Source organism: Anabrus simplex, chromosome 1 (assembly GCF_040414725.1).
Source record: "Anabrus simplex isolate iqAnaSimp1 chromosome 1, ASM4041472v1, whole genome shotgun sequence".
NCBI classification, from domain to species: Eukaryota; Metazoa; Arthropoda; class Insecta; order Orthoptera; family Tettigoniidae; genus Anabrus; species Anabrus simplex.
The window spans coordinates 1,097,080,237-1,097,107,832 of record NC_090265.1 but is presented as its reverse complement, the minus strand read 5'-3'; the positions used below and the strand labels follow the sequence as shown (position 1 = coordinate 1,097,107,832).

General features: G+C 40.2%; 1 protein-coding gene across 1 annotated transcript in view; it reads left to right on the top strand.

The window, feature by feature from the left end:
• Window positions 1-1,158: 1,158 nt before the first annotated feature.
• The window catches only part of LOC136858125 (serine/threonine-protein kinase Nek7), a 111,452-nt gene continuing 85,014 nt past the window's right edge, over window positions 1,159-27,596 (top strand). The window contains exons 1-3 of the mRNA XM_067137443.2: window positions 1,159-1,325; window positions 1,435-1,680; window positions 21,729-21,948. Of these exons, the coding sequence (XP_066993544.2) occupies window positions 1,450-1,680; window positions 21,729-21,948 (451 nt within the window). The 5' untranslated portion in view covers window positions 1,159-1,325; window positions 1,435-1,449. The remainder of the gene's footprint in view (window positions 1,326-1,434; window positions 1,681-21,728; window positions 21,949-27,596) is intronic.

Genomic DNA, 27,596 nt, shown 5'->3' with positions numbered 1-27,596 from the left:
AAGCAACCATGGTTGTAAAATCACAATGTAAAAACATATGTAAATTGTAACCAGATTGTATCTGTCAAATGTAAATCATAACCAGATTGTATATTGTTGAAGGAACAACAAACACTTGGCCAAGAGGTCGAGACCCCCTCCCAACTCCTTCAACATAGCAAATCTCCATCCCTCTCTTCCAAATCCAACAAATCCTCCAACCCCGCCAAATCTCCTGGCCAGAGAGAAGGCGTAACCTTCTAGGTGGCCCGCCCCTTCCCTTTGGGAAGGGGAATGAAAACTTTCCCCTTGGTCCTTGGTCTCCCGTTCTCTGCGTGCTTAGCAGTACGTAGTAGGTTCTACGCAGGCGCGAATCAAACCTACCCAGGAAAGTGTCTATTTTTTTTATACACTCTACAGAGAAGGGCAGAGGCTCAGCATGACCGGCAAGCAAGTTGGAGGAAGCGAACTACGCGCCAGATGAAAACATTCCCCACTAGCTGCATGCTGCGGCTAGTGCTAAAACTGAATGCATTATCATTCACAGTGTTAGTATTTTTTAAACCCTACAATAGTTTCTTAGCTGGAGGGACACGTGCCCCTCTACCCTTTAGAGGCAGCCGCTATTGAAAAATACGTCCTGAAAGAAATTGATGTTTGAAAGAAAGTCGGGCTCCATGGCTAAATGGTTAGCGTGCTGGCCTTTGGCCACAGGGGTGTCGGGCTCGATTCCCGGCATGATCGGGAATTTAAACCATACCGGTAACTGGTTAATTTCGCTGGCACGGGGGCTGGGTATATGTGTCGTCTTCAACATCATTTCATCCTCATCATGACAAATGTATTGTAAATAACCAGTAATAACACCATTGTAAATATCCTAATAACCCCCCAATAAATATCTTTAAAAACGGGGGTAAGGGATATATTTCAAAATATTATAGGAGTCGCCCATACTCCCGGCACTAAAATCCATATGCCATTTCATTTTTCATTTCTAGAAGAAAAATCATCCCCAAGTTGTTGGTTTCTTTTGTAAGATCATGTGCGGTGTATTTTGCTGACCATATTCACAATACCGTAAATGTTTAGAATGTAGGTGTCCTATTTTCTGTCCTAACACGCACACATTCATCACTACTGTCACGACCTTCAACGCCACTATTCTCACAGAAGAAGCCATGCGGGCGGAAGGTTCAATAGCGCGAAAGCTTAATACATGTTTGAATGTGCGCAAGTGAACATATTGATTATAGTAAATACCTGAAGTTTCTGGCTTATTATGCTACAGGTCATATTGATCGGCGATGTCTGCCGAAAAAGTATTCTAAACGGTGTTTTGTAAGGTACGGCAGATGTACAATAGTTGTGTTATGAAGGGTTGGTGCATGTTATCTGCCGTTAATTCCGTCTAGTAAAATGTTTCTTTATCATCATTTACATGTTTTGTTTTAGTCTACAACCTTCAAAATGACTGACGCTGAGATTCTAGCACTGACTGCCAATCTTGGAAACTCGTGTTACCAGTCACTGTCTTTGTTCGATATCGAAAGGAAAATTGGAAAAGGACAGTTCAGTGTTGTCTATCGAGCCAGGTGCAGAAACGATGGGTCTATCGTTGCGCTGAAGAAAGTACAGATATTTGAGATGATGGATGCTAAAGCTAGGTTGGATTGTATGAAAGAAATAAACTTACTCCAGGTAAGTTGCAGAAAGTTACTATTTTGATATAACCTATTTATTCACTGAAATACCCTTCAGTGAAGGTTTTCTATCACGCAAACGCCTAACATTGGTGAGAGGTAGATGGTGACTTAGCATCCCTAAATTAGATCTGACTGTACCATACTTCAAATGTTATCCTGCTCCTTTACTGACGCTTGGGTGTCCGACCTCTCTTGTTCGCTTTCGTTCTCTTCTAGAGCTTCAGTGTGGAAGAGAAAAATTCTACTGTTATAGCACTAATATAACCTAACCTGGGAACTTCAGAATTAGAACCTCCCTTTCATGAGGTTGATATCTTGTTCCTTAACATCATTGTCTTATAATTCAATTTTGATGGCCTGCAATGGTTCATATTTTCTTCAATTTAACACTTTCCGGTCTTATTTAAAGTAGAAGTATAGGTCTATCTTTCTGAAAAGGTTGCTTTGAATTTCTTCAAAACTTTTTTTTTACTTATTATCTTATTTACTTTTGCTGGGTGTTGCCTTAGATCACACACACTTTCTTGCAAAAAAACATATTTTGAATCTGTCCAAATAGTTCAAAACTTGCAGTAACATCCTTCAGAAATCTTGTAGGTCAAGCTGGGAACTGCAGAAAATACTTTGCACTGTTCTAATGTGGACGTTGTTGTTCTTGTGCTGAAGACTGTACATAAGAGTGGCAAAATAGCCCATAGATATGATTAATTAACACACAGCTGAACAGCAGTACCAGTACCAGTATATGTCTAATATCTGATTCCATCTACTGTACAGTGCATCATTGGCTTCCAGTTCTTTCTGGTATATTACCATCTGTCTTTAGGAACTGTCAATCACTTGTTCTAAAAGACATCCATGCTCTCAGACTGTAGAGGCTCAAGTCAGATCACCCACCATTACATGTGGTCGCTAACAACTTCGACCCATTTAAGGAATGGAAGGTTCTCTGGACAATCACCACAGATGTGTCTCTCCGCAATATCATCTCTGGTGAACACCTTATCAGTGGGCTCCGTTTACTGTCTGAAGGTGTGGTCAACAGTAAACAGAATTGGAACAAACCATGGAACGCACAGGGATTCACTTTATTAGTGGAGCTACTGTACGTGGAACTGCAGTCCTATACATATAGTTGGAATGGCATTCTTAAGCTGACAGGTAAAGCACTGCAGTGAATCGAAGGACAATATTCACCTGTGAATTTTCCTTGTTCACAGTCGACCATGTTTCTTGTTGAAATATTGTGTATATTAACTTGCTTTTGATTCAGCTGTCATTGTGAAGCTGGCTAGGATAGGGGTGTCAAATAAAATGATTAAAGCCATAGAAGAACTATATGCAGAAGTGGTATGCTCGATTTAAGGTAAAGGAAGATTTAATGATAGGCAGGATACATTTGAATATTGGACTTAAGCAGGGATGTAAATTATCACCAATATTGTTTATACTTTTTATTAATGATGTAATGAGCTGCCAAGGGAAGGAGGATTGGACAAGCTCTTGCTTAAACACTGAAGAAATTTGTGGCATAGTTTTTGCAGACAACATCCTTCTGCTCTCACTAACAACACTCGGCATGCAAAACAGTCTTAAAAAAACTGTTGAATATTGCTGAACATGGAATTTAAAAATCAATATCAAGAAAACAAAAGTAATGGTTTGTAAAAGAGAAGATAAATTAAAGAAAAATGAAAGGTGCTGATGGTTAGAAGGTGTAGAATTAGAAGTTATCAAAAATTAGAATATTTAGGAATTATAATAACATCGAATGGGACGTGGAAGAAACAAATAAGACGTGCCAAAATGAAAGGATTGGCCGTTTGATCAAGCACAAGGTTTTTAGAGAGGAAGATGTCACATATTGAATACAGCTGCACAAAATGCGCTTGTGTTATCAGGAGCATTGTACAGACCGGAAATATGGGGTATTGCAGTAGACACAGAAGAATTAGATGTAATAAGTAATAAATTCTCTCTGCAAATAACCTCAGCCTTTGTGGGTAGGGTTAACTTCCAATAAGTAACCAGGGGAACCTGATCCCTACAGAGCGCGTCCTCAGGTGGCGGATGGGGGGTCCCTACAGTATTGAGGTCTGGTTGAAATACCCAGTACAACCCGCGGACCAACAGGTAGCCCGATTCCAGGGGGCTTTAAAATACTGGGTCACCCTCTCTTCAGGGGTCATAAATATGGAGGACCCTTGCCCAGGGTTATGGGTGAAGACCTCAGCGGCATCTACGGCGGAGAAGATGGACTTTGGTACAGTGGAGATGGCGGAAGGGGCAAACTCGTTGTGTCTGTACTCCAGAGGAGCGGCTACAAAAGGCGCCTGACTCCATGTTAGGAGCGGCCTAATTTGAACCTGGCAGAAGGTAATAAAATGCCTTTGGGAGTGGCGAACCCATTATTGTACAAACAACCTAAAAAACGAGTGTGAGTGGATTGACGCCTCGGAAAATGCGGCGTCACACTGAAGTGACGTGCAGTTCCCGGTGCTCTGGAGGAACTGTGAGAAGTGGGCTACCAGACATCACAAGAATCAGTATCATCAGTGTCATGACTTTGAATGGCAAAGTAGAAGAACTGATAGAGTATATGGAGAAGAAAGACATAGCAGTGGTGGGAATGAGTGAGACAAAATGGAAGGGGAAAGGTTAAAAAAAAAAAAAAAAAAAAATTGAAGAAAGGATATAGATTATACTGGAGGGGACGAATGAGAGAAGACCTAGCACAATACGTGGACAAAATTGACCAGATCAGTGACAGGATAATTAAAGTTAGACTTGGACTTGAGAATGGAATCAATGATTTTATACAGGTTTATGCACCCCAATTGGGGAATGCAGATTAATGTTTAGAAGAGTTTCTAGAACTGGAAACTTGTATTGAAGTCAAAGAGGTTATAATAATGGGAGACATGAATGCATATGTTGGAACAGGCAGGCAGGGAAAATAAGAGATAATTTGCCCCTATAGTTATGGAAACCAAGATAAAGAAGGAGATTTGGTAATAGATTTTTGTAGAAGGAATGGATTAATTGTTGGCCATATGTGGTTTAGAAAAAAAACTCACAAAAAATAACTAGATATGGTTGGAGAGATCGAAAGACAAAGACAATGATTGATGTTATTCTGGTGGAGAAGGAGAAACGTAGACAACTGGAAGATGTGACAGCAATGCCAAGAGCAGATTTCAAAGGAGACCATAAAGTGGTGGTAGCCAATTTAAGACTTGGTAAAATAACAAAGTTAATAGAAAAAGAGGGAAAGAAAAATAAAGGGATGGAAGTTAAAAGAGAAAGAAATAAGGGAAAAGTTTCAAGAGGATCTGAAGAAATAAATTCCCACAGATGATGTAAACAGTGTGGAAGGGGAATGGACATGTTTCAGAAATGGTTTTGTAAAGTGTGCAGTAAACACCTGTGGAAGACTACCAGGGAGGAAAAAGGAAAAGGAGACTCCTTGTTGGAACAGCGGGGTAAAGGAAGCATTTCCCAAAGGGAAACAAGTGGCTTGGAGGAAGTGGATGGGCAGCAATAGCACAGAGAATTGGCAGAAATATAAAGAAGCCAAAAAGGTATGTAAGAAAATAGTACAAGAAGGGAAACAGAAGAGCTGGGAAAGTTTCACAGAAACTTTACAGGAGGATATAAAGGGAAGTAAAAAGGTTTTGTATGGTTTGGTGAAGAATAGTATACGAAATAGGAAAGATACAAAAATTGTAAAAACTGAAAAAGGGCAGATATTGGTGCAAAGAGATGACATACTAAAAAGATGGGAAGAATACTTCTCAGAATTGCTAAATATTAAATAGAGTGAACTGGTAGATGAGAAGGAGCAAGAAGAAACAGTGGGAAAAGAAGAAGAACAAGAAAAGGAGATATCAATGTTAGAAATACAGGAAGCTATACAAAAGATGAAAAGTGGTAAAGCAGCAGGAGTGGATGAGGGGTAACTACAGAAATGATAAAAGCAGCAGAACCAATAGGGCTACAGTGGCTGTATAGGTATTTAAAATAATATGGAGGAAGAAAGAGATCCCAGAAGAGTGGGGAAAGGGTTTAACTATCCCGATATTTTAAAAAGGTGATAAATGGGAATGGGATCACCCTTATTGCCCATGTAGCTATTTGTGAGAGAGTATTGGAAGGAAGATGAGGAGGAAGCTAGAAGGAATAATGGAACAAGAACAGTATGGTGTTTTTTTTTTGCTATTTGCTTTACGTTGCACCGACACAGATAGGTCTTATGGCGACGATGGGACAGGGAAGGGCTAGGAGTGGGAAGGAAGCGGCCGTGGCCTTAATTAAGGTACAGCCCCAGCATTTGCCTGGTGTGAAAATGGGAAACCACAGAAAACCATCTTCAGGGCTGCCGACAGTGGGGTTCGAACCTACTATCTCCCGAATACTGGATACTGACAGCACTTAAGCGACTGCAGCTATCGAGCTCGGTAACAGTATGGTTTTAGGAAGGGCAGATCAACGTTTGACCTGATCTTTACATTAAGACATATGATGGAGAAAAGATGGGAGTTTGGAAAAGACATAGTGATGACATTTATTGACATTGAGAAAGCTTATGACGTTGTGCCCAGATAGTTGGTATGGGACACATTAAGGAAAAAACAAGTTAACAAAGTGGAAGTGCAAATGATAAAAGCTATATACAAAAATTGTGTTAGTTTTTTTGCTATTTGATATACATCGCACCGACACAGATAGGTCTTATGGTGACGATGGGACAGGAAAGGCCTAGGAATGGGTAGGAATTGCCATGTCCTTAATTAAGGCACAGCCCCAGCATTTACCTAGTGTGAAAATGGGAAACCACAGAAAACCATCTTCAGGACTGCCAACAGTGGAGTTCGAACCCCCTATCTCCCAGATGCGAGCTCACAGCAGCGCGCCCCTAACTGCACAGCCAATTCGCCTGGTAATTGTGTTAGTAGTGTGAAGACTAGTATAGGAAAAACAAAATGGTTTAAAGTTGAAACTGGACTCCTACAGGGAAGTATACTATCCCCCATACTATTCATCATTGTCGTGGATGAAATTCATAAGAACATTAAACAGAGATTGGGAAGACAGGCAACAAAAGCCATGTTGTTTGCAGATGATATAGTGATACGGGGTGAGGATGAAACGGAAGTGTAAAAACAAGTAGAGGTATGGAATCAAGAGATAGAAAAAATTGAGATGAAAGTAAGCACAGATAAAAGTAAAACAATAGTGATGACAAGGGGAAGGAAGGAAGAGGAAAGATAAAACTGAATGGCAAAATTCTGGAAGTGGTTAAAAGTTTTAAGTACTTTGGAAGTGTGATCACAGAAGATGGAAAGATAACTGAGGAAATTGGGAAAATAATACAACAAGCAAACAGCTTCTACCAGATTGTAAGGTGTATTTTGTGGAACCAAGAAGTCCCAAAGATATGTAAGGAAGTATTATATTCAACCTACTATGAACCCATACTAACCCATGGAGCTTACTTGTGAAGATGAAACTCCTAAGAGGTATCGAGGGCAAGACCAGAAAGGATAGAATTAGATTAGGAAAAGGACAGGAATCTTGAAACTTCAAGACAGGATAGAAACAACAAAGCTAAAGTGGACCGGGCGAGTTGGCCGTGCGCGTAGAGGCGCGCGGCTGTGAGCTTGCATCCGGGAGATAGTAGGTTTGAATCCCACTATCGGCAGCCCTGAAGATGGTTTTCCGTGGTTTCCCATTTTCACACCAGGCAAATGCTGGGGCTGTACCTTAATTTAGGCCACGGCCGCTTCCTTCCAACTCCTAGGCCTTTCCTATCCCATCGTCGCCATAAGACCTATCTGTGTCGATGCGACGTAAAGCCCCTAGCAAAAAAAGCTAAAGTGGTATGGGCATATGATGAGATTGGGAGAAGAGAGAGTGCCAAAAAAAGCTTTTTCAGAGAAGTTATCAGGAAAGAGACCACAAGGAAGACCCCGAAAGGGGTGGACAGATTCAGTGTGGGAGTGCATAGAGAAGAGGGGAGGAAAACCAGAAGATGTACTTAAAAACAGGAGAAGAGTGGTGGAGAGACAGGCAGCGATGGAGGTCCTTGATTCACAACCCGACCCGGGAAGCTGGAAATGGGAAATGAAGATGATGATGATGCAGTAATAAATTCTGTAAAATAATAATTGGTCTACCAGAATGTACAACAAATAGTGGAGCCAGAAGACTATGCGAAGGTATGAGCATCCAAACAGATATAACTAGGAAAGTGGTAAAATATTGGTTAAGAGAGGGAGATGGGAGGGAAATATTGAACCTAACACACCAACACTAAATGAAACATCTAGATGATGATTATTGGCTGATGAAAGTGAAAAGCATGCTAAACAATAGGAATGGGAGAATACTGCAATACAGAGATGCACAGTAAAGAGATGAGATTCATCAAAAAAGTAATGATCAGAGTGAAGGACACTGAGAAGCAGATGATTATGTCAGAATGTGAGACTAAACGAACATTATCAGAATTTGTGAAATTATCCAAATTATATCAGTAAGGAAAGAAAGGCTCCCAAATAGAGAACTAAGAGGTGTGGTGTGATGGCTAATGGGGATATATAAAAATAAGGGGCTGGGAGAGAAACATAATGAAAATCATTGTTTACTCTGTGGAGAAATAATGGAAGAGGCTCATCTGTTGAGAGTATGTAGGGGAACTGATGCACTTAGAATTAGATATTTGGGTGGTGAATATAAATCAAAAATACAAAGAGGAAGAATTCTATGCAGTTGCTAAATTGTTAAACAAAGAATGGATCACACCAGGGCAAATAGCAAAGCTTTTTTGTATTTTAAGAAGTATGTGGCAAAAGGAAATGAAAAAAAGAATAGCACTAACTAAAAGTATGAAAAGAAACCAAGAACAAAGTCAACGTTTAGAATCATGGTTGTATTGTTGTTGCCACTGTTAATGTATTACATTGCATGTGAATCTGCTTAGCTTACAATAGATGAAATGTGTCTTCCTCAACTGCTGGAATTCCGTAACTGTAGGTCGAAAATTCAGTGTCTATTGTAAGCTAAGGAGAAATCTTTTTGGACTCATAACAAAACAAATACTTGCGCCAATTAACAATAAGATAAGATACATGTTCAAGTACCATATTAGCAAGAACCTCAATTACTATTTCTCAAAATAATGTAAACCATTCCAGAATACAAATCGACATATTGAACTGTTCAATGGACATTCTAACTATCAACATCAATACATAGTGAAAAAATTAACTCATCTATTTCTGCTTGCATTGAACATTAATATAATTCTTCCATTCTTAAGTACAAGTTGAAGCTCCAATCGAATTTTATTGTACATATTTTATGTGGAACACCATTCGACTAAATGTTTGTTTACCTTTTTAATGTGTCAAACATGGCTACATAACTTCAATGAATTGACTGGTCAAAAAGTTAAAATATTACAGATTTAAGCCTACAATCAAATTTCACTATAGGCCCTAATTATATATTACAAGAACAAAATTTCTTTTAACAAATTAACCTTTTAATTAGAAATATTAAGGTGTACACCTCATAGAATAATGACCATTCCCATTTTACTTACCTTTTATTTGTGTATATATATATATACTATTTTAATCATATAATGTATATTTTCAATCCACCATTGTAATCACACCATAAGAATCATGATCTATACTTGTCTTTGTTTAATTATTCTCGGCTGATGATGACAGGGAATCTGTCGAAACCGGTACCGAATGTACAAAAGTTGTGATGTTTTAACTGTAATGTAAAACTTTCACACAATATATAGTATCGAAAAGGTGGAACTTATTGTCCTTTCTTTGATGTAAGATACATGTTGTCCTAGACAATATCACATTTTCAATGCCTAGGACAAAATAAATAGTTTTCTTGTTTTTAAACTACAATTTAGAGATTAGGATTTAAATAGTAATTAGGTGTAAGTGTAGTGTTTAAGGTAGTAGTAGATAAATTTAAATGTAATAAGAAAAACATTCATATATGATAATAATAATAATAATAATAATAATAATAATAATAATAATAATAATAATAATAATAATAATAATAATAATAACAACATTCACAGCGACATCAGAAAACGCAGATTAAGATTCTTTGGACATATAAAAAGGATGAACCCAGATAGACTTACCAAGCAAATAGTTGAATTTTATGAAAACCGAAGTAAAGCCAAAACGGATACAATAAAATGGATTGGCGAAATTAAAACAGATCTTAAACTGGCAGGAATTACACCTGAAGACATCCAAAGCCGGGTTATCTTCAGAGCCAAAGTTCATAAGTGGCAAGTTGACCAAGAGGAGGAACCAAAGAAGAAGACCAGAACAACATGGTCTCAAGAGAGAAAAGAAGCACACAGCAAACGAATGAAGGAAGTGTGGGCACAAAGAAAGGCAAATGCCTGTCTCTAAGTACTTTGCGTAGTCCTAATGGGCTCATTCGCAAATAATGAATAATTAATAATAATAATAATAATAATAATAATAATAATAATAATAATAATAATAATAATAATAATAATAATAATCATCATCATCATCGTATGGTCTCAGCTACTGTGTGCAGACATTTCAACTTGACGCCATCTGGCTGTCTGTTCGTCAATTTTGACATTCAGTTTTACTCTAGGCCCACTAGATGGCAGACCTAGTAAACAGAAACTCTCTTGGACATCTGTGGCTGAGATTTAATAAGTTTGTCGGATAAACACCAAATGTGTCACCAGAGATCTTTTACATGCTGACATCGTACGACATGGAGGTCGAATGGATTTTTTTCCTCCCCTCAGAAATCTTACTACCTCTGCCAGGTTTGAACCCGCTATTCTGGGATCTGGAGGTCGACACTCTACCACTGATCCACAGAGGCAGCTATGAGAATGATATGAATTGCAATAAATGATTACTCTCTCTCCAGTTCCAGTTGATCCAGAAGTAGGTGATGGGAGTATTCTATTCTATTCTTTGATAAACTAAACTTTTTATTTTTCTCATAGTTAAGTGTTTCAATGCCCAAATCAAGAGTTGTGAGATCAAATCCCAATGACTTTGAGTGGGATATTCAGTAGGACCAATATGTGTTATGAGGGATGGTTAATAATAATGTTATTGGCTTTACGTCACACTAACTACTTTTATGGATTTTTGGAGATGCTGAGGTGCCAGAATTTAGTCCCACAGGAGTTCGTTTTTACGTGCCACTAAATCTACCAACACGAGGCTGATGTATTTGAGCATCTTCAAATACCTACTACTGGACTGAATCGGGATCGAATATGCGGAATGGCATTTGGCTTTCATCATCATAGGGATTTACTCTCTGGCAAGTATAACAGTTGTCTTCTGAGCACATCAGTATTGCTGATTGAGTTTTTATGTGGACGAAGAGAGCAATCTACAGCCACAAGCTCTGCCATTATGCTGGCATTCAAATTTACCAAAGTTCCTTGCTGTTGTAGAACCTGGTAGTCTCTTCTTCTCTTGTTTTCTCATTCTTTTCTACGATCTGTTTTATCAGACTCATTCCTTCATTACTCTTGTTCAAATTGTTGTAGGTCCTTGTGAACAATACCTTGCCACATCGGTCAGTCAGATGCTGCTACCTCCCAGTTTCCAATGTCAGTTTGGCACTTCTTCATGTTAAGACTCCAGAATGACTATGTATCATTTTTGTTGTCTTCCCTAATGGCATTGCTCAATTGATAATAAATCACTTGCTTTAGGCTAAATGGTTAGCATGCTGGCCTTTCGTCCAAGGGGTCGCTGGTTCAATTCCTGGCTACATTGGGGATTTTAACTTTTATTGGTTAATTCCTCTGGCTCAAGGGCTGGGTGTTCGTGCCATCCTAATCATTAGAATTCATCAGGCCCCATTCTCATACACACGCAGGTCGCCTATAGGGCACCCCCTTGAAAGACTCGCAGCAGGCTTCTTCGGGAGCCACGCATCATTGTTATTATTTGCTTTGGAAGGCATGTGCTAGGCATGCAAGCAACATAGATGACCCATCAAAGTTGATTTTTGTTAATCATTGCCTCAATGTTTGTAGTTTGGCCTCTACCAAAATACTGATGTTTGTTTGACGGTCTTGCCATTGTCCTCTGAGAAGGGGACCTTCAGGTAGACAGATCAAATTTTTTTCATTCTTATAGTATGTTAAGGGGACCCTCAAATATTGATATCTGGAAGTCATTGGGTCTGATATCCAGGCAATCTCAAGAAAAGTGGCTTTGAAAAGTTCTAAGTAGCTTATTTTAACTAAACTTTAACAAAGTGTCAAGCAAGCACATGGCTCGGTGGATAGCGTTCAAGATCAAAGTATTGCTGGTGCAAGTAGCACTGCATGCATGTTTGTCTTTATCTTTCTTTCTTTCTTTCTTTCTTTCTTTCATTTCATTATATGTACATTGTATATTCTAGGTAAGAATGTTTGTAATTGTTCAAAATATGGGTATAAAAGTGAAAAAAACCCTGCGGGTGGGGGGCGCACATGTAGAATACACCCGCGTTATACCCTGCCTGTTTTAAGAGGTGACTAAAAGGGGTGGGGGACACAGACGAAGAATACATCCATCGCATCCCCTACCTGTCGTAAAAGGCGACTAAAAGGGGCGACTTTGGCGCGTACATGTGTTGCGGCTTGGTTGGACCTCGTGTGGATGGGAGGGGCTGAATACATTCACAGCTAATCCCTGCCTGTCATAGAAGGCTACTCAGAGGGTCATATAGCCATGGTCCCCTCTTTATTTTTTATTGTTTTTTGAGGGTTAGTTGTAGACTGATTCAGAATTCTTGATGTGTGTGCTGCTCGGAAATGGGCCTCTTACGTGTGCTGTTTCGCTCGAAAGTCCACACAGTGACCACCCAGGGATCCGTGGGTGGGAGTGTCACGTACCCTTCCAGTAGTATCCGCCAGACAACACAGGTCCTCGCACAGCCGAATGCCAGAAGGACATATTATTATTAATTGTTTTTTATTTTTTCTCTATATTTAGTGCTCTGTACAGCTATGGGGTACGTGCTATTGTGGGTGATTGGAGGAAGGGAGTCCTAGTGCTCATTGCTTCAGTCATCCCATACTAGGCATCGTCCATCATCGGACCCCAGGCAATACCGGCTACGACCAGGTGGGTATTGCCTTGGCTGTTTGGTTCGGCTACAGAGACCCTTGATCGGAGTGGGTAGCATTCGAGGAGGATGATTTTGGGCATGGCTTCGAAAAAAGTCTTCGATCTGCCCAAGGTGGTCCCTCACCGAAGAGATTCCTTGAGGGGTTCAACCCCCTGGAAACAAGCACAGTGTGAAGGAATGGGATCCAGCTTCCCTAGGTTTCTGGCTGCTACCAGAACTGATGGGAGTGACTTCAGACTGGTAAAGTCTATTTTGTTTAGCAGGCACATAGAAGGTGTCTACAGTGAACTGGAAGATCTGAAGAAAATGCTCAATGGTAGTTTGTTGCTAAAGATGCGCACTGCCTTGCAAGTTGATCTGTTGCTCAAGTGCAAGCACTTTGGCGATATTCCCGTCAAAGTGGAAGAGCACAAAACCTTGAATCTGAATGGTGGAGTTATCTTCCACCGTGATCTCACCTTGAACACTGACGATGAGTTGATGGAAGACATGAAGCACCGTGGCGTGACACACGTCCAGCTCGTTACGCACAAAGTCAACGGCGAGGATGTTGCCATGGGTACGTTCATTGTCTCTTTCAAATTGTCAGTGTTACCAGAAAAAGTTAAGGTAACAACATATTGCTGCGATGTGAGGCCGTACATCCCACCTCCCATGCGCTGCTATCAGTGCCAGAGGTTCAGATACATGGTATCTCATTGCTCGAATCAGTCTGTATGTGGTACATGTGGCAGAGGAGCTCATGATGCGGAGGAGTGCTCAACTCCTTATAAATGCACTAACTGCCCTGGTCTTCACTTGCCCTGAGATTAGAACTGTCTGGTATATCTCCATAAGAAGAAGATCCAGGAGATCAAGACCCTGGATGGTCTTTCCTACCAGGAAGTGTGCCGTAAGTTCAATGCTATGAATGCACCCCCCAAGATGTTAGACTACACGAAGATTGCACTGAGTCTTCTAGGTTCATCGTTTATACCGTCTAAACCTGTTGTGATCGCTGCGCCCAAGGCGGCTGTTGCTTCTGTGAGCAAAGCTGCAAAGAGTAAAAGCTCGAGGGGGGGGGGGGGGGAGATCACCTCACCTTCGACCACACAGAAGTCTGTGCCGGCTGGGACTCCTAAGCCGGCGCAGCAGGGGGGAAGGCCAAGTCTCCCCCCTCCCCCCCGTCAGAGGTCGACAAAAGCCGTGCCCAAGCCGGTGGAGGTGGCCTCATCGACCCGGGCTGGGAAATTATCTCCCAGCCCATCTAAATACAAAAAGAAGGTGGAGAAGAGGAGCGCCATTACCAGCCGCTCCCGCACTTCTCCTGCAAAGGGAAAATCATGCCCTCCATCTGGAGGTTATGAGTCTGCGCCAACAGGTACACGTGCTCTAAAACCTGCGCGCTCCCCTCGTAGAGGGACTTCCCGCCCCCGGATAGCTTCGAAGTTCTGGGTGTCAGTCCCGCCATCTGTCAATGATGGGATGGATGTCGAGCGGTCATCTACATCTACAGATATAGATGTTGATATTGATAGTGTTTAGGTTTAAGAGCATATTGTCACTCATAACCTAACACTCTCTCTTTTAGTCCACACTATGGCACCGTTACAGTGGAATTGTAATGGTTATGACAGGCATCTTGTTGAGCTGCATCAGCTCATTAGTGAGTTCGTGGCGAGTATAGTCTGTATTCAGAAAACAAACTTCAGACCAGGTCTTGAGAAATTTCAGACTATACTTGACAGAATGATATTATGCTCACCGGGCGTCTGGTGGTGTGGGTATTTTTGATCGTTCTGATACCTATAGCGAAGAAGTTCCTCTAAGAAACCCACTGGAACCAGTTGCGGTGCGGGTACCACTGCCTGTCATAGAAACAGTGTGTAATGTTTATTTTCCACCAGGCCAGCCTCTTAATATAAATGATGTCGCTGATCATATTGATCAGCTTCCACCTCCCTTCCTCTTATTGGGTGATTTTAACGCCCATCACCCCATATGGCGCCTTGCCCCAGAGGAAGAGAGCTGGAAACATAAGTAACAGAGCTAGATTTATGTATTTTGAACGCAGGGGAACTAACTCACTTCAGTGTACTTTATAGCACATATTCTCGCATAGACGTAAGTCTATGCAGCCGAACATTGGTTCCGCTGTTTCAGTGGAATACACACGATGATCTCTGTGACAGTGACTATTTTCCCATTATCCTTACTTTGTTGAAACAAAAATCCATTGAGGCTCCTCCTCGATGGATTTTTAAACATGCTGATTGACCAAAGTTCACATCACTAGCTCTCTTTAACGAGGAGACCAGGCAGACCGTAGACGTCAAAATAACTTGCATAACACAAGTTATTCTTACTGCTGTTGAGGAGTCCCTTTCCTGGGAAGCGGGAGGCAAAATGTCATCACCTTAGTTTTGCCACTGAAGCTTCAGAGGACTATAACATGCCCTTTATGGCGTAGGAACTCTGCAGCGCCTGCGCTTTGCAAGGACACGTCTCCTGGACCAGACAATGTCCATAACCAGATGTTGATACACCTTAGTGAGGTAATAATAATAATTTCGTATGGCTATTTCTAGCCGGGTGCAGCCCTTGTAAGGCAGACCCTCCGATGAGGGTGGGTGGCATCTGCCATGTGTAGGTAACTGCGTGTTATTGTGGTGGAGGATAGTGTTATGTGTGGTGTGTGATTTGCAGGGATGTCGGGAACAGCACAGACACCCAGTCCCTGAGCCAAGGGAATTAACCATTTAAGGTTAAAATCTCTGACCCGGTCAGGAATCGAACCCAGGACCCTCTGGACCAAAGGCTAGCACGCTAACCATTTAACATGGAGCCGGACACCTTAGTGAGGTAGTCTGTTATATCTCCTTCGTGTGTTCAACCAAATCTGGATTGAGGGTGAGTTTCCATCTCAGTGACGAGAAGGCATAGTCATTCCTGTCCTCAAGCCTGACAACAATCCCAAGTATGCAGGCAGCTATAGACCTGTTTGTCTTATTAACTGTTTGTGTAAGCTGTTTGAGAGGATGGTAAATCACCGACTTGTGTGGTGGCTGGAAAAACAAGGACTTTTGTCAGAGTACCAGTGAGGTTTTCGAGCCGCTCGCTCGACCACTGACCACCTGGTATGCCTGGGGAGTTCTATCCAAGATGCATTTCTCCACAAACAGCATTTGGTGGCTGTTTTCTTCAACTTAGAAAAGGCCTATGACACCACATGGCAATATGGTAACCTTTCAGCCCTGCTTCAATGGAGATTCTGAGGTAACTTGCCGGTATTTATTGTGAATTTTTTGTCCCTCCGTCTATCCCATGTCTGAGTTGGGAGGGCATATTCGCATTGTCACGTTCAAGGAAATGGAGTCCCACAGGGATCGGTTCGTACTGTCACTGTTCGCTGCTGCTGCTGGTTCAGCAGTAATACCGTCGCTATATGTGGATGATTTTGCTCTGCATTATAGCTCGCATATTATGGCGGTTGAAGAGCGACAATTACAGCAAGCTATTAAGAGAGTGGAACAGTGGACCTTAGAACATGGCTTTCGGTTTTCAACCGCAAAGACCTCTGTTGTCCACTTTTGCCAGCAACGCACTTTTCACTCGCATCCTGAGCTTTATTTAGAAAATGTAGCTCTTCCCGTAGTTGACACTTACCGATTTCTTGGGCTCCTTTTTGAAAGCAGATTATCGTGGGAGCCACATGTGCGGCAGTTAAAAGTGCAATGCACCAAGAAGTTGAATATCTTGAAGTTTCTTAGCAGCACTAACTGGGTGGCTGACCGCACAGTGCTCCTACAGTTTTATAGGGCACATATTTTATCTAGGTTAGACTATGTAAGTGCAGCATATTGCTCAGTAAAGCAAAGCATCCTTGCAAAACTGAACAGCATCCACCACAATGGGGTTAGGATGGCGACAGGAGATTTTCGAACAAGCCTCATTGCTTACCTGCTTGCCTTTACACCTGAGACGCCAGCAAATGCTTCTGTCATATGGTGCAAATTTGCGACAGATGCCACTTCATTTAAAGTTAAAAACTTCATAACTGATCCGTATTGAACAAATAGTAACAATGTTAAAAAAGGAAAAATGTTCCACCTTTTCAATACAATAACACTGTTGCTATCCTTGCATATTCAACAATGAAAACCATCGGCTGTACGCTGCTTGTCCTTGAGCAATGCAGCCAGTTGGAATACGCTTGGATTGCAGTCACAGATTGTTTGATGACCTTCGGTTCCTTGCCTTGTCAGACAACCAAGTGGGGTACCTCCGTGGATAATATGATGACCTGAAATAATTCTGGATCTGCACATGGAACTTTGATTTATCGGAGGCTCTTCCTATCCGTTGTTGGCCAGTATCCAGGTTCAGTCATCATTTACACGGATGGTTCGGGGACAGAAACAAAGGTGGGCTGTGCGTTCGTTGTCAACAATGATAGGTCTCTTTTTGCTCTCCCGGAAACCTGTAGTGTGTGCACAGTGGAGCTCTATGCTATCTGTGAAGCTCTGCGGTATGCACTGTCCGATGAACGCTGACACTTTCTTCTATGTACTTACTCCTTGAGTTCGCTACAGTCTATCGATACCTGTTTCCCTCGGCATCCTCTGGTGCAGCAGATCCAGGACCTGCTGGCCGGGTGTTCGGATGCTGGCACCAGAATCACGTTTATTTGGCTCCCCAGCCACATGGGTGTAGAGGGAAACGAGTTAGCAGATAAGCCTGCCAAGGAGGGAGTTACACTACCCCCATTGCCTTGCAAGGTTCCAGCAAGTGATATTCGCTCTCAGCTGAGACTTTTGGTTATGTCCCATTGGGAGAGGGAATGGCAGGCCAGCTGAGAGTGATGGCGAAGGTATGGAGGACTTCCCTTCGGGCTTCTCGGAGGGAAGCAGTGGTATTATGTCGTCTTTGGATTGTCCACGGTATACTAATGCACTCCCATTTACTGAAAGGAGAACCCCCTCCGGTGGGTACTTGCAGCGATCATCTTACCGTGGTACACATCCTTACGGAGTACGTGGACCTGGTCGATCTGCGCCGTAGGCTAGAACTCTCGAGTACCATCTCCCTCATCCTGCGAGATGACGAGTAGTCAGCAGACCTCGTCATCCATTTTATGAGGGATAGTGGTCTTTTTATCGAGTGTAAAAATGTTCTTTGTCTTAATGTGTTTATGTTAACTGCACTTTTATCCCTTTGACTTTATTTTAGTTTGTGTTTGCATATTTTAATGTGTTATTTTAACTTCTAACTTGAATTATATATATGTCTGTACTTCCAGGTAATGCCTCATTCCATTGTCACCTGCATTTTCTGTAATTTTAATAGAAAATAAGGCATTGCAAATTAGATCCACTGATTGTTTTAATCTCATAATCATTTTTCATCACCATTTATTTTAAACTCTAGTCAATGGATATATTTTAAAATTTTAATTATCATTTCGTATCATGTTGTCCATCTCGTACCATTATGGGCCAATGACCTTAGATGTCAGGCACCTTTAAACAACAAGCATCATCATCATCATCATCATCATCATCATCAAAAGCGAAAAATGTTGGGTTGGTAATGAAACATTTTTGTGTATTTCCAAAGCAAACAAAAAATGCTGAGGTAAAGTCTCAAATAATAATATTGTAAGGTTACCTTTTTCCTTAATTGCTAACTGCATCTTATTTTTGACTGTGATTGGCAGTTTCACAAAAATTTGGGTGGTATTTTAACATGAAAAAAAAAATGTTTTGAGATATCTAACACATTGCACATATGACTTGTTTTGCTGCTGCAGGTTTTATTGCAATTTATCTATCAGGAAACAAACCTCATTTATGGGTATACTTCATTTTCATCACCACATCATACTTGAAATAAGCTTTTAGCTTACTAGTTCGTGTTCAGTACTTGCAGCACAGTATATGCCACTAGGACTGAACTCTCCTTCACAACACTGTTATCAGTCATCAATCAATGATCTGCATTTAGGGCTGTCACCCAGGTGGAAGATTCCCTACCAGTTGTAAATATTTTTAAAGAACTAGGAAATTTATCACACATTTCCCTTGATAAATTATTCCAATCCCTCGTTCTATAAATGAATATTTGTCCCAGTTTGTCCTCTTGAATTACATTTATATTTTCATATTATGATCTTTCCTACTACTTTTAAAAACTCCGGTCAAGCTTATTCATTTACTGGTGTCATTCCACGCCATCTCTCCACTGACAGCTCAGAACACACCATTTATTTTGCATGTAACTATTCTCATGTTTAGACCCGTATTGAAACTTGCTATAATTTGCATACAATTTTTATTTTTGTTTTCCACCTATTCAATACATAATTGTTTTTTGTTGCTAGAAAATCATTTTACTACAATACTACATTAACAGGGACATGTTTCACTCGACTTTGAGCATCTTCAGCCTTTATAACTTTTCTCAAAGTTAAGACATAACATTATTAACTTTACTTAGGCCTATAACAATTTTGTACTTAATATTAGTCTTAATATTAAGTAGTAAAATACATTAACAGAAAGACATTTGTGAACACAACGAACAGATTAACATTTAAAATAACACTGTTAAAATTGGAATAGACATTAATTCTATTGACACTGATGTCCAAAACATGGTAAATCCCAACAACAGTGAAAAGATTTGGCTATTGTATTGTGCTGTTTAAAATTTGACTCATAAACCCTGTTAAAATTCAGTAGTGTCTGAGGCTAAAGAGTCTTGATGTTCATGTCGAAATAGTGAGAAATGTTCTTATATGTCTCGTATTAATTTGATGCTTGCTGCAGTAATCTATTGTTTTTCATTTCATGTAAATGTTGTTTAAGGTGTTACTCTATACGCTATTTACAGGTAGGCCTATGTATTTACTGATTATGATATCCGACTCTGTAACACTGCCTAGCTTGCAACATTATTGTACAATATAATGCTGAGTAACAAATGTTGTACAGACCTGAGTGCATAGCGTCCGATATATTGGATGGCATATGTAAATAAAACTATCACTTGTATGAACATTCTGATTGTTGGAACATGTTTCTGCAATTATTAAGAGTAGAATTGTGTAGATAAATTGAAATAAAACAGAAAAAATGAACTGTATGCACTAATGGGTTAAACCTATCCCACAGACTGTTTACATTTTTATTTACTACTTTCCATTGATCATAATTGCTTTTTAAACATTTCCCCATGCACTTCTTATCAACCATATGGTATTGCCTACTACTTTACAACATTTCTTTCTGTCACATTTATTTTTAACTATGCCAAAGACATCTTCATGATCACTTATACTATCTATCACTTCAGTTTCTTTATAGAGGTTATCTGGTTTTATGAGCACCACGTCTAGAATATTTTTCCCTCTAGCTGGTTCCACCACTTCCTGATTCAGTTGTCCTTCGCTTATTAACTTATTCATCATTTGTTGATCATGCTTTCTGCCGTTCACATTCCCTTCTCAGCTAACATTTGGTTAGTTCAGATCACCGCTACAATAATGTTACTTTGTGTGTTATTCTCCTCATAGCTAATTATCTTGCCAGGTCTGTACACCTCAAAAATATCAAGTTGCCTATTATTTTTATAGATGAGTCTCACACTTAGAATTTCATGTTTCTCATCTTTAACTTTTTCATAGCTTACAAATTCTCTCCAAACCAAACCAAACCAAACCCCATGGCACTACAGCCCTTGAAGGGCCTTGGCCTACCAAGCGACCGCTGCTCAGTCCGAAGGCCTGCAGATTACGAGGTGTCGTATGGTCAGCACGACGTATCCTCTCGGCCGTTTTCCTTGGCTTTCTAGACCGGGTACAAATTCTTTCACCAGTATGAATACTGGCCCCTACAATAAACACTCCAGTCCCGTAAAAAAAAATTTCTACATCCATAGTATCACTTCTCATCTATGATTCAATTCCTATTACTGTATCTGGTAAGTATATATATTAAATTACTGTACTTAGTTCTATTCCCTTCTTTACAATACTTCGACAGTTTAACACTAACAATATTATGTCATTGTTTCTTGACTTCCTGCTTCCTATACTGACATAACCGCTCCCTGGGTCCGCCTCATTTTCCCGAATGTACCTCCCTATAATTCTTTTAAACAAACCCCCTAACTTGTATGTACCATTTTGATTCAAGTGAAGACCATCTGACGTAGATCCCTATATCCTACCCACCCATTAAGATCTACAAATCTCACTCAAAATTTCCCACATACCCATTCCATAGTCTCATTTAAATCCCCAATCACCCTACTCTACTTCCTTAAACTTGTTCAGCACTGCTGTAACCTGGTCCTACACATCCCCAACTATGTTAGTACCTATTTCTGCTTGGCTTATGTTGTTGGTACCAACTAAGAAAATTACCACCTCCTTATCCTCCTCCATCCCTTTAGTGTGTTTTATAAATATTTCAGTAAATGTATGTGAAATTGGTAAGCCCATGGGTAGTAACGCATACAGTATCATCAGCTCCTCTTTGAAGTTTTAGTTTCATACTCTTGAACTGTGAAACTTTTTCCAAGTATCTCTTTGATTTCTTTTACCACAGTTTTGTAATAGGCCTACACATTAAGTAGAAGGAAAGATGACCTGCAGCCCTGCTTCACTCCTATGCGTTATTACGTATTGTCTTTCATACATCTGACTTCTTATTATTGTGGTTTGATTCTTTTACAGATAGGACATAAGCTTCTTTCTCTGGACTTGATTTCAGTCTCCTTTAGAATCTAAAAAGAGCATGGTCAGATCATTTTTTTCCAGATCTACAGATGTGCTCAGTTATGAATTAATTGTATTTGATATTCCTTGTTCTTTTACAGCAATTAAATCACCCTAATGTCATAAAATATTTATCTTCATTTATTGAGGACAATGAACTTAATATCGTGCTTGAACTCGCTGATGCTGGAGACCTCTCACGAATGATAAAGCATTTCCGAAAGCAGCGTCGGCTCATACCAGAAAGAACTATTTGGAAATATTTTGTTCAGCTGTGCAGTGCCCTGGAACATATGCACTCCAAACGAGTGATGCATCGAGGTAAGTCGCTCTGTCATTTTGTTTCTAGTCTCATTGAATCTTCTGAGGTGTAATATTTGGCAGTGGGGCAATGGAAGGAATTTTAGAGAGATAGTGAAACGTGCATACATACATACATACATACATACATACATACATACATACATACATACATACATCTTCATTTTAGTTGCAGTTCACTGAGCGATTTGACGATACGTTTCAAATCACGTAGCTGTTAACCTGCATTTGAAAGCTGGTAGGTTCAAACCCCGCTGTTGGCAGCCCTGAAGATGGTTTTCTGTGGTTTTCAATTTTCACACCAGGCAAATCTTAACTATCGTAATTAAGGCCATGGTTGCTTCCTTCCAGTCCCAGATCTGTCCTATCCCATCGTTGCCATAAGATCTGTCTATGGTGGCATGATGTAAAAAAAAATAGAAAAAAATTGCATTGCTTTCCAGCATTTGAAGCAAACCTCTGTGGATAAATTAAGCACCTTCAAAATCATGTTTTCAAATAGTCCACTATTCTCATGGGAAACCTATGTTTCTCCATCCATCTTATCACTCCACTACCGAAACTAGTTAATACACACAGCTTTATTAAACAAGTTAATTTCAAATTTAGCCTTTATATCTTCAATGCAAGCATCCTCCTGCCATTGTTCCCACCACTTTGTACCAGTAGTCATTCTTTCTACTTTCATATGTGCTATGTCCACCTTATGAATAATATATCCTGAGTCCACCTCCCCTTCACTCTTACGTAGCAAAACTGGCATAAATGTAGAGCAAAGGATAGTTGTCGACATATGAACATTTAAACCATGGCATCTTCCCTCTTGCTCTTTCCTTACTTTGCTGTCCTGTGCTTGGCGTGATGGTTTTACATGGCTCCCAGTATCATTAATGCATAGTGCATTAACCGTAGTGTAGATAACAATGACTGTTAACAAATAACTTAATATGATACAGTAATAATGGAAACATCCGCGAATAACTGGCGAGAGTGCTTTTGCATGCCGTCTAGCGGTTCGCACAGATAACTACAATTGATATTGTAGTCAGCTAACTTGATATGTCTGATAGTTTTAAATCTTTTACTCTCAGTAACCCCAAAGTGTACAGGATAACAATGACTCAAGGCATGTGCAAAAGGTTGATGAAATTTGTGATTGTCTCAAAAAAAACTAAAAGTATTGAAGAACACCAAAGGCAGTCTGCTTTGCATTCAGGGTAGGTTACACAATTTTCCTGCTTTGAAACTATTGTGGTCCGAGTTACACAAAGATTATGATCTCTGTTAACAAGGAGGATCACACAGGATTGCATTGAAAACATTTTTTCAATCATTAGAGCAAAAAGAAGTAACAAATGCAACCAAATTTTGCAGTGCCATAAGAGGTGTAATGGTAAATCAATTGCTCTCTGCTTCTGATGACAGTAATTGTGAATCTGATGCAGCAAACTTTCTATTGACTCGTATGTGTATCGCCATCTTATGGTAATGATTATATTATAAGAAATATGCACATAGAAATGAAGTAGTATGGTGATATTGGTAAAATGCTGTTTGCAGATGCATGTGGGGAAAGTTGTCTGCCAAAATGCCAGAAATATTGGAAAATGCTTTTGGTCAGTTTTTCTTGTAAATCACATATAGGATTAGAAGGGATTACAAGTTGCTTTGCGTCGCACCAACACAGATAGGCCTTATGAATCTGATGGGATAGGGCAGGGCCAGGAGTGGGAAGGAAGTGAGCTTGGCCTTAATTAAGGTACAGTCCCAGCATTTACCTGGTGTGAAAATGGGAAACCAAAGAAAACCATCTTCAGGGCTGCCAACGGTGGGTTTCGAACCCACTATCTTCCGAATGCAAGCTCACAGCTGTGTGCCCCTAACCGCTCAGCCAACTTGTTTGGTGGATTAGAAGTGATTTAACTGACAGTTTTCTATCAATAGTGAAGGTATCTGTAACAGTGGAATAAAAGTACTGAATAACTAGTATTTCAAAGTTTTTATTGAGGCACATGTAAATGGCAGGCCTGCTAGTGTGTGACACCCACTCTCAGGCCAGGAGATGTGTTGAGGTGATTTGAGGTGCGGAGAAGGTGAGAGGGGAGCAGCCATGGCCTATAAGATATGTCCCCGCATTTGCCTTAATGAGGAGAATGGAAAACCCTTCTTAGAACAGCCGACGGTGGGACCGGTCCACCGCCTTCTGCGTGCAGAGCTGTAAAACTGCTGTAAAGCCATGGCCACCATTAGCTGAATCTACTCTGCTCTGTAACAGAACCAATTATTTACCAGAGAAAAATCTGAAAATACCAAACCAAATAAGTTATAAATGTGTGATTTACCTTTGAAAATCTTTGCAGTGTTATCATACTGGAGTCATAATATAATGGAGTGTTTTAATTCAATTATACATTTGTTTCATTCTTACTACTGCTTCCTTCAGATCAACATCCACCTTCTTTTCCTATATTATCCTACAACAATGCTGCAAATGGCTTAAAATCTGTATTTCGTTGTGTTTTGGATGTCTGTGTAATGTTTTAATAGCTCGCTATGTTAGTGATAATCTCGAGCTGCTAGATGGCAGCACTGTGTGCTGTCACCACTACTCTGCATGGTAGATGGGGACTGTTTCCACTATTATCATATTAAGTTAACTTGGCATTAGTCATGATGATTTTCATTTAGCAAAAAATTACGCTCATATCTGGAATGCGTATGATACTTTGTATATAAGAGTTTTGTCTGTACATTGCTCAGAATTTAAAAAGGATGGTATTTCTGTAGCAGTCGTGTCCACAGTAACAAGGAAATGCACTTTATAATTTCCATAATTTCTGTCTGTGTGTCTGTCTGTTTGTATGTACGTGCACCAATAGAAAACGGCTGAAGAGAATTTAATGAAAAGCCGTATTGCAGAGTCGGGGAATACGTCACTACAATCTAGACCATAAATAACTTTATTCACACTGAGTGAAATGGTACTTTAGGGGAAGGCCTAAAATTTAATTCTCAAATATTTGTTATTAGTGGTCCTATGTTAATGAAAATTGCTATAATCTAGGCCATAAATAATTTTATTCACATTGAGTGAAATGGTAGTTTAGGGGAAGGCCTAAAATTTAATTCTCAAATATTGGTGTTATTAGTGGTCATATCGATAAATACTACATAACTAAAGTTATATAGTATTAAATTTTTGATCATATATGTCTTATACATTGTTGCCGTACAGGTATTATCACTGAGATATTCATGAATTTGGATTCTTTTTTTACTAAGTACATATCAGTGCCGAGTCACGAGAAAATGGGTAAACAGAATTTAATGAAAATCAGTATGTTAAGTTGAAGAACAAGGAACTATGGTCTACGCTATAAATAATTTTATAAGACGCCCTAATATCACAGAGATGAAAGAAAACCAAATGTGAAGGCCTACAATTAGAAAGGCCATAAAATTGATCAACAATAACATTATATTGACCATTGTTTATTGTGATGTGCTTTGTGCCTTCTGTTGCCACTCATCTCCGATAGATAGGAGTACTGATGCGTACCGAGTATTTTTTAAAAATTTGCCTTACGTCGCACTGACACAGATAGATCTTATGGCAACGATGGAATAGGAAAGGCTAAGGAGGGTGAAGGAAGCAGCCTGGGCCTTAATTAAAGTACAGCTCCAGCATTTGCCTGGTGTGAAAATGGGAAACCACTGAATACCATCTTCAGGGCTGCTGACAGTGGTGTTCGAATCTACTATCTCCCGGATGCAAGCTCACAGCTGCGCGGCCCTAACCACATGGCCAACTCATCCGGTCATACCGAGTGTAACAGCCTGCCTGAATATTAGCGGGAAGTAGCCGGGGAAGTAGGTAACTTCCTTCTTTAGCATGACATTCCTCTGGTTCATACATTTTCTGATACTACTGCTACGTAACAGACTGGTTCATCATAACATTAAAGCTATTCAATCCCTGCTCTGAGGCACTGATTGGAATGACCAGTGTGCATATTTAATGGAATAATGGCAGCAAAGTGTTCACGGCTGTCTGCGGCCTGGTCATTCCAGCTCTGGAACTTTGGGCTGTTAGATCGGCACCGCAATACTGGAAGATTTATAATGTCCAATAACGGACCATTTATATTGGTATTACCGTAATACTGTTCGTTAAAAATGAGAAAATGTGTGTTTTTTCATTTGATCGAGTATTTTATATGATAACATTGCTTTTAATGACTACTTTCCTACTGACGTTTTTGTAATGAGCTTTAGTTAGGAAGACCACAAAGTAAGTCTTTCTGAGAACCCCATAGCGAAGCACGGGTACATCAGCTAGAATTTCTTTAAATGTAAGTGATGATTTATGTTATGTGGAGTTCAGTTAGTTCTTTATAACTGGGTGAGTTGGGCGTGCGCGTAGAGGCGCGCGGCTGTGAGCTTGCATCCGGGAGATAGTAGGTTCGAATCCCACTATCGGCAGCCCTGAAAATGGTTTTCCGTGGTTTCCCATTTTCACACCAGGCAAATGCTGGGGCTGTACCTTAATTAAGGCCACGGCCGATTTCTTCCAACTCCTAGGCCTTTCCTATCCCATCGTCGCCATAAGACCTATCTGTGTCGGTGCGACGTAAAGCCCATAGCAAAAAAAAAAAAGTTCTTTATAACCAGTTAGGTGAATGAATGAGTGTGAAATAATTGTGGGTACATACCATAGTTCATTTGGCCCCTTTGGTTATTGCAGCGGCCCAAGGACACAAGAAATGAATCTGGTAAAACAACAAAAAACAACACCAAAGCACAAAATTACTTATCTTGGGGCAGTAGCATACAAATGTAAAGCATGGAAGGGGCCCAGGAAAGTAGAGAGGTAAGAGGTCAGGATCTTAAAAAATCACTTAACTAGTTGCCAGATCAAAGTAATTAACACTACCAAATGAAGAAACCCAATTAGAATTGGAGTAAAATATTTACTTAATAAAAAGATTAAAATTTCATGAATATTTACAAAGGGCTCCGGGAAAGCTTTGCAATATGCAAAAACGGTTGGCTGGACACCCGGTCTAGAAGACAGCAAGGTGCGACCTTCACAACAGTTGTTACCAAGCAGTGGGATTGAAAGCAAGCTAAGATGTCAGTGTGGTCTAAAGGTGAATATTGCGCAATTATCTGCTACAATTTTGCTCGTGGATTAACTGTTGACCAGTGCCTGGAGGAAATGACCTCTGTGCTGGGGAAAGACTGTCCACATCGGACATAATTTTCCGCAGGTACAAAGAGTTCCAGAAGGGAAATTTTGGGGTTGAAGACGATCCTCTTTCTAGGCGACTGTCTGAACCAGTGACTGAGGAAAACATTGAAGCTGTGAGGAAAATGTTGCAGCAAGAAAGGCGGTTGACATATTGGCAGGTAGAAGAGACCCTCCGCATCCCTGCAGCAGCTATTCATTTAATTCTACATGACCATCTCCATGTTAGAAAGGTTTTTTTCCCTTTGGGTGTCCCATTCACTTTGAGTAAGAAAGGGCACATCGAGTGAAATGGTGCCGAAAAATGCTAAAACAGTTTGAAAATGGGATTTCGCGTAACATCAATAGCATTGTTACAGGTGACGAAACTTGGCTTTATTCTTACGATGTCCCAACAAAA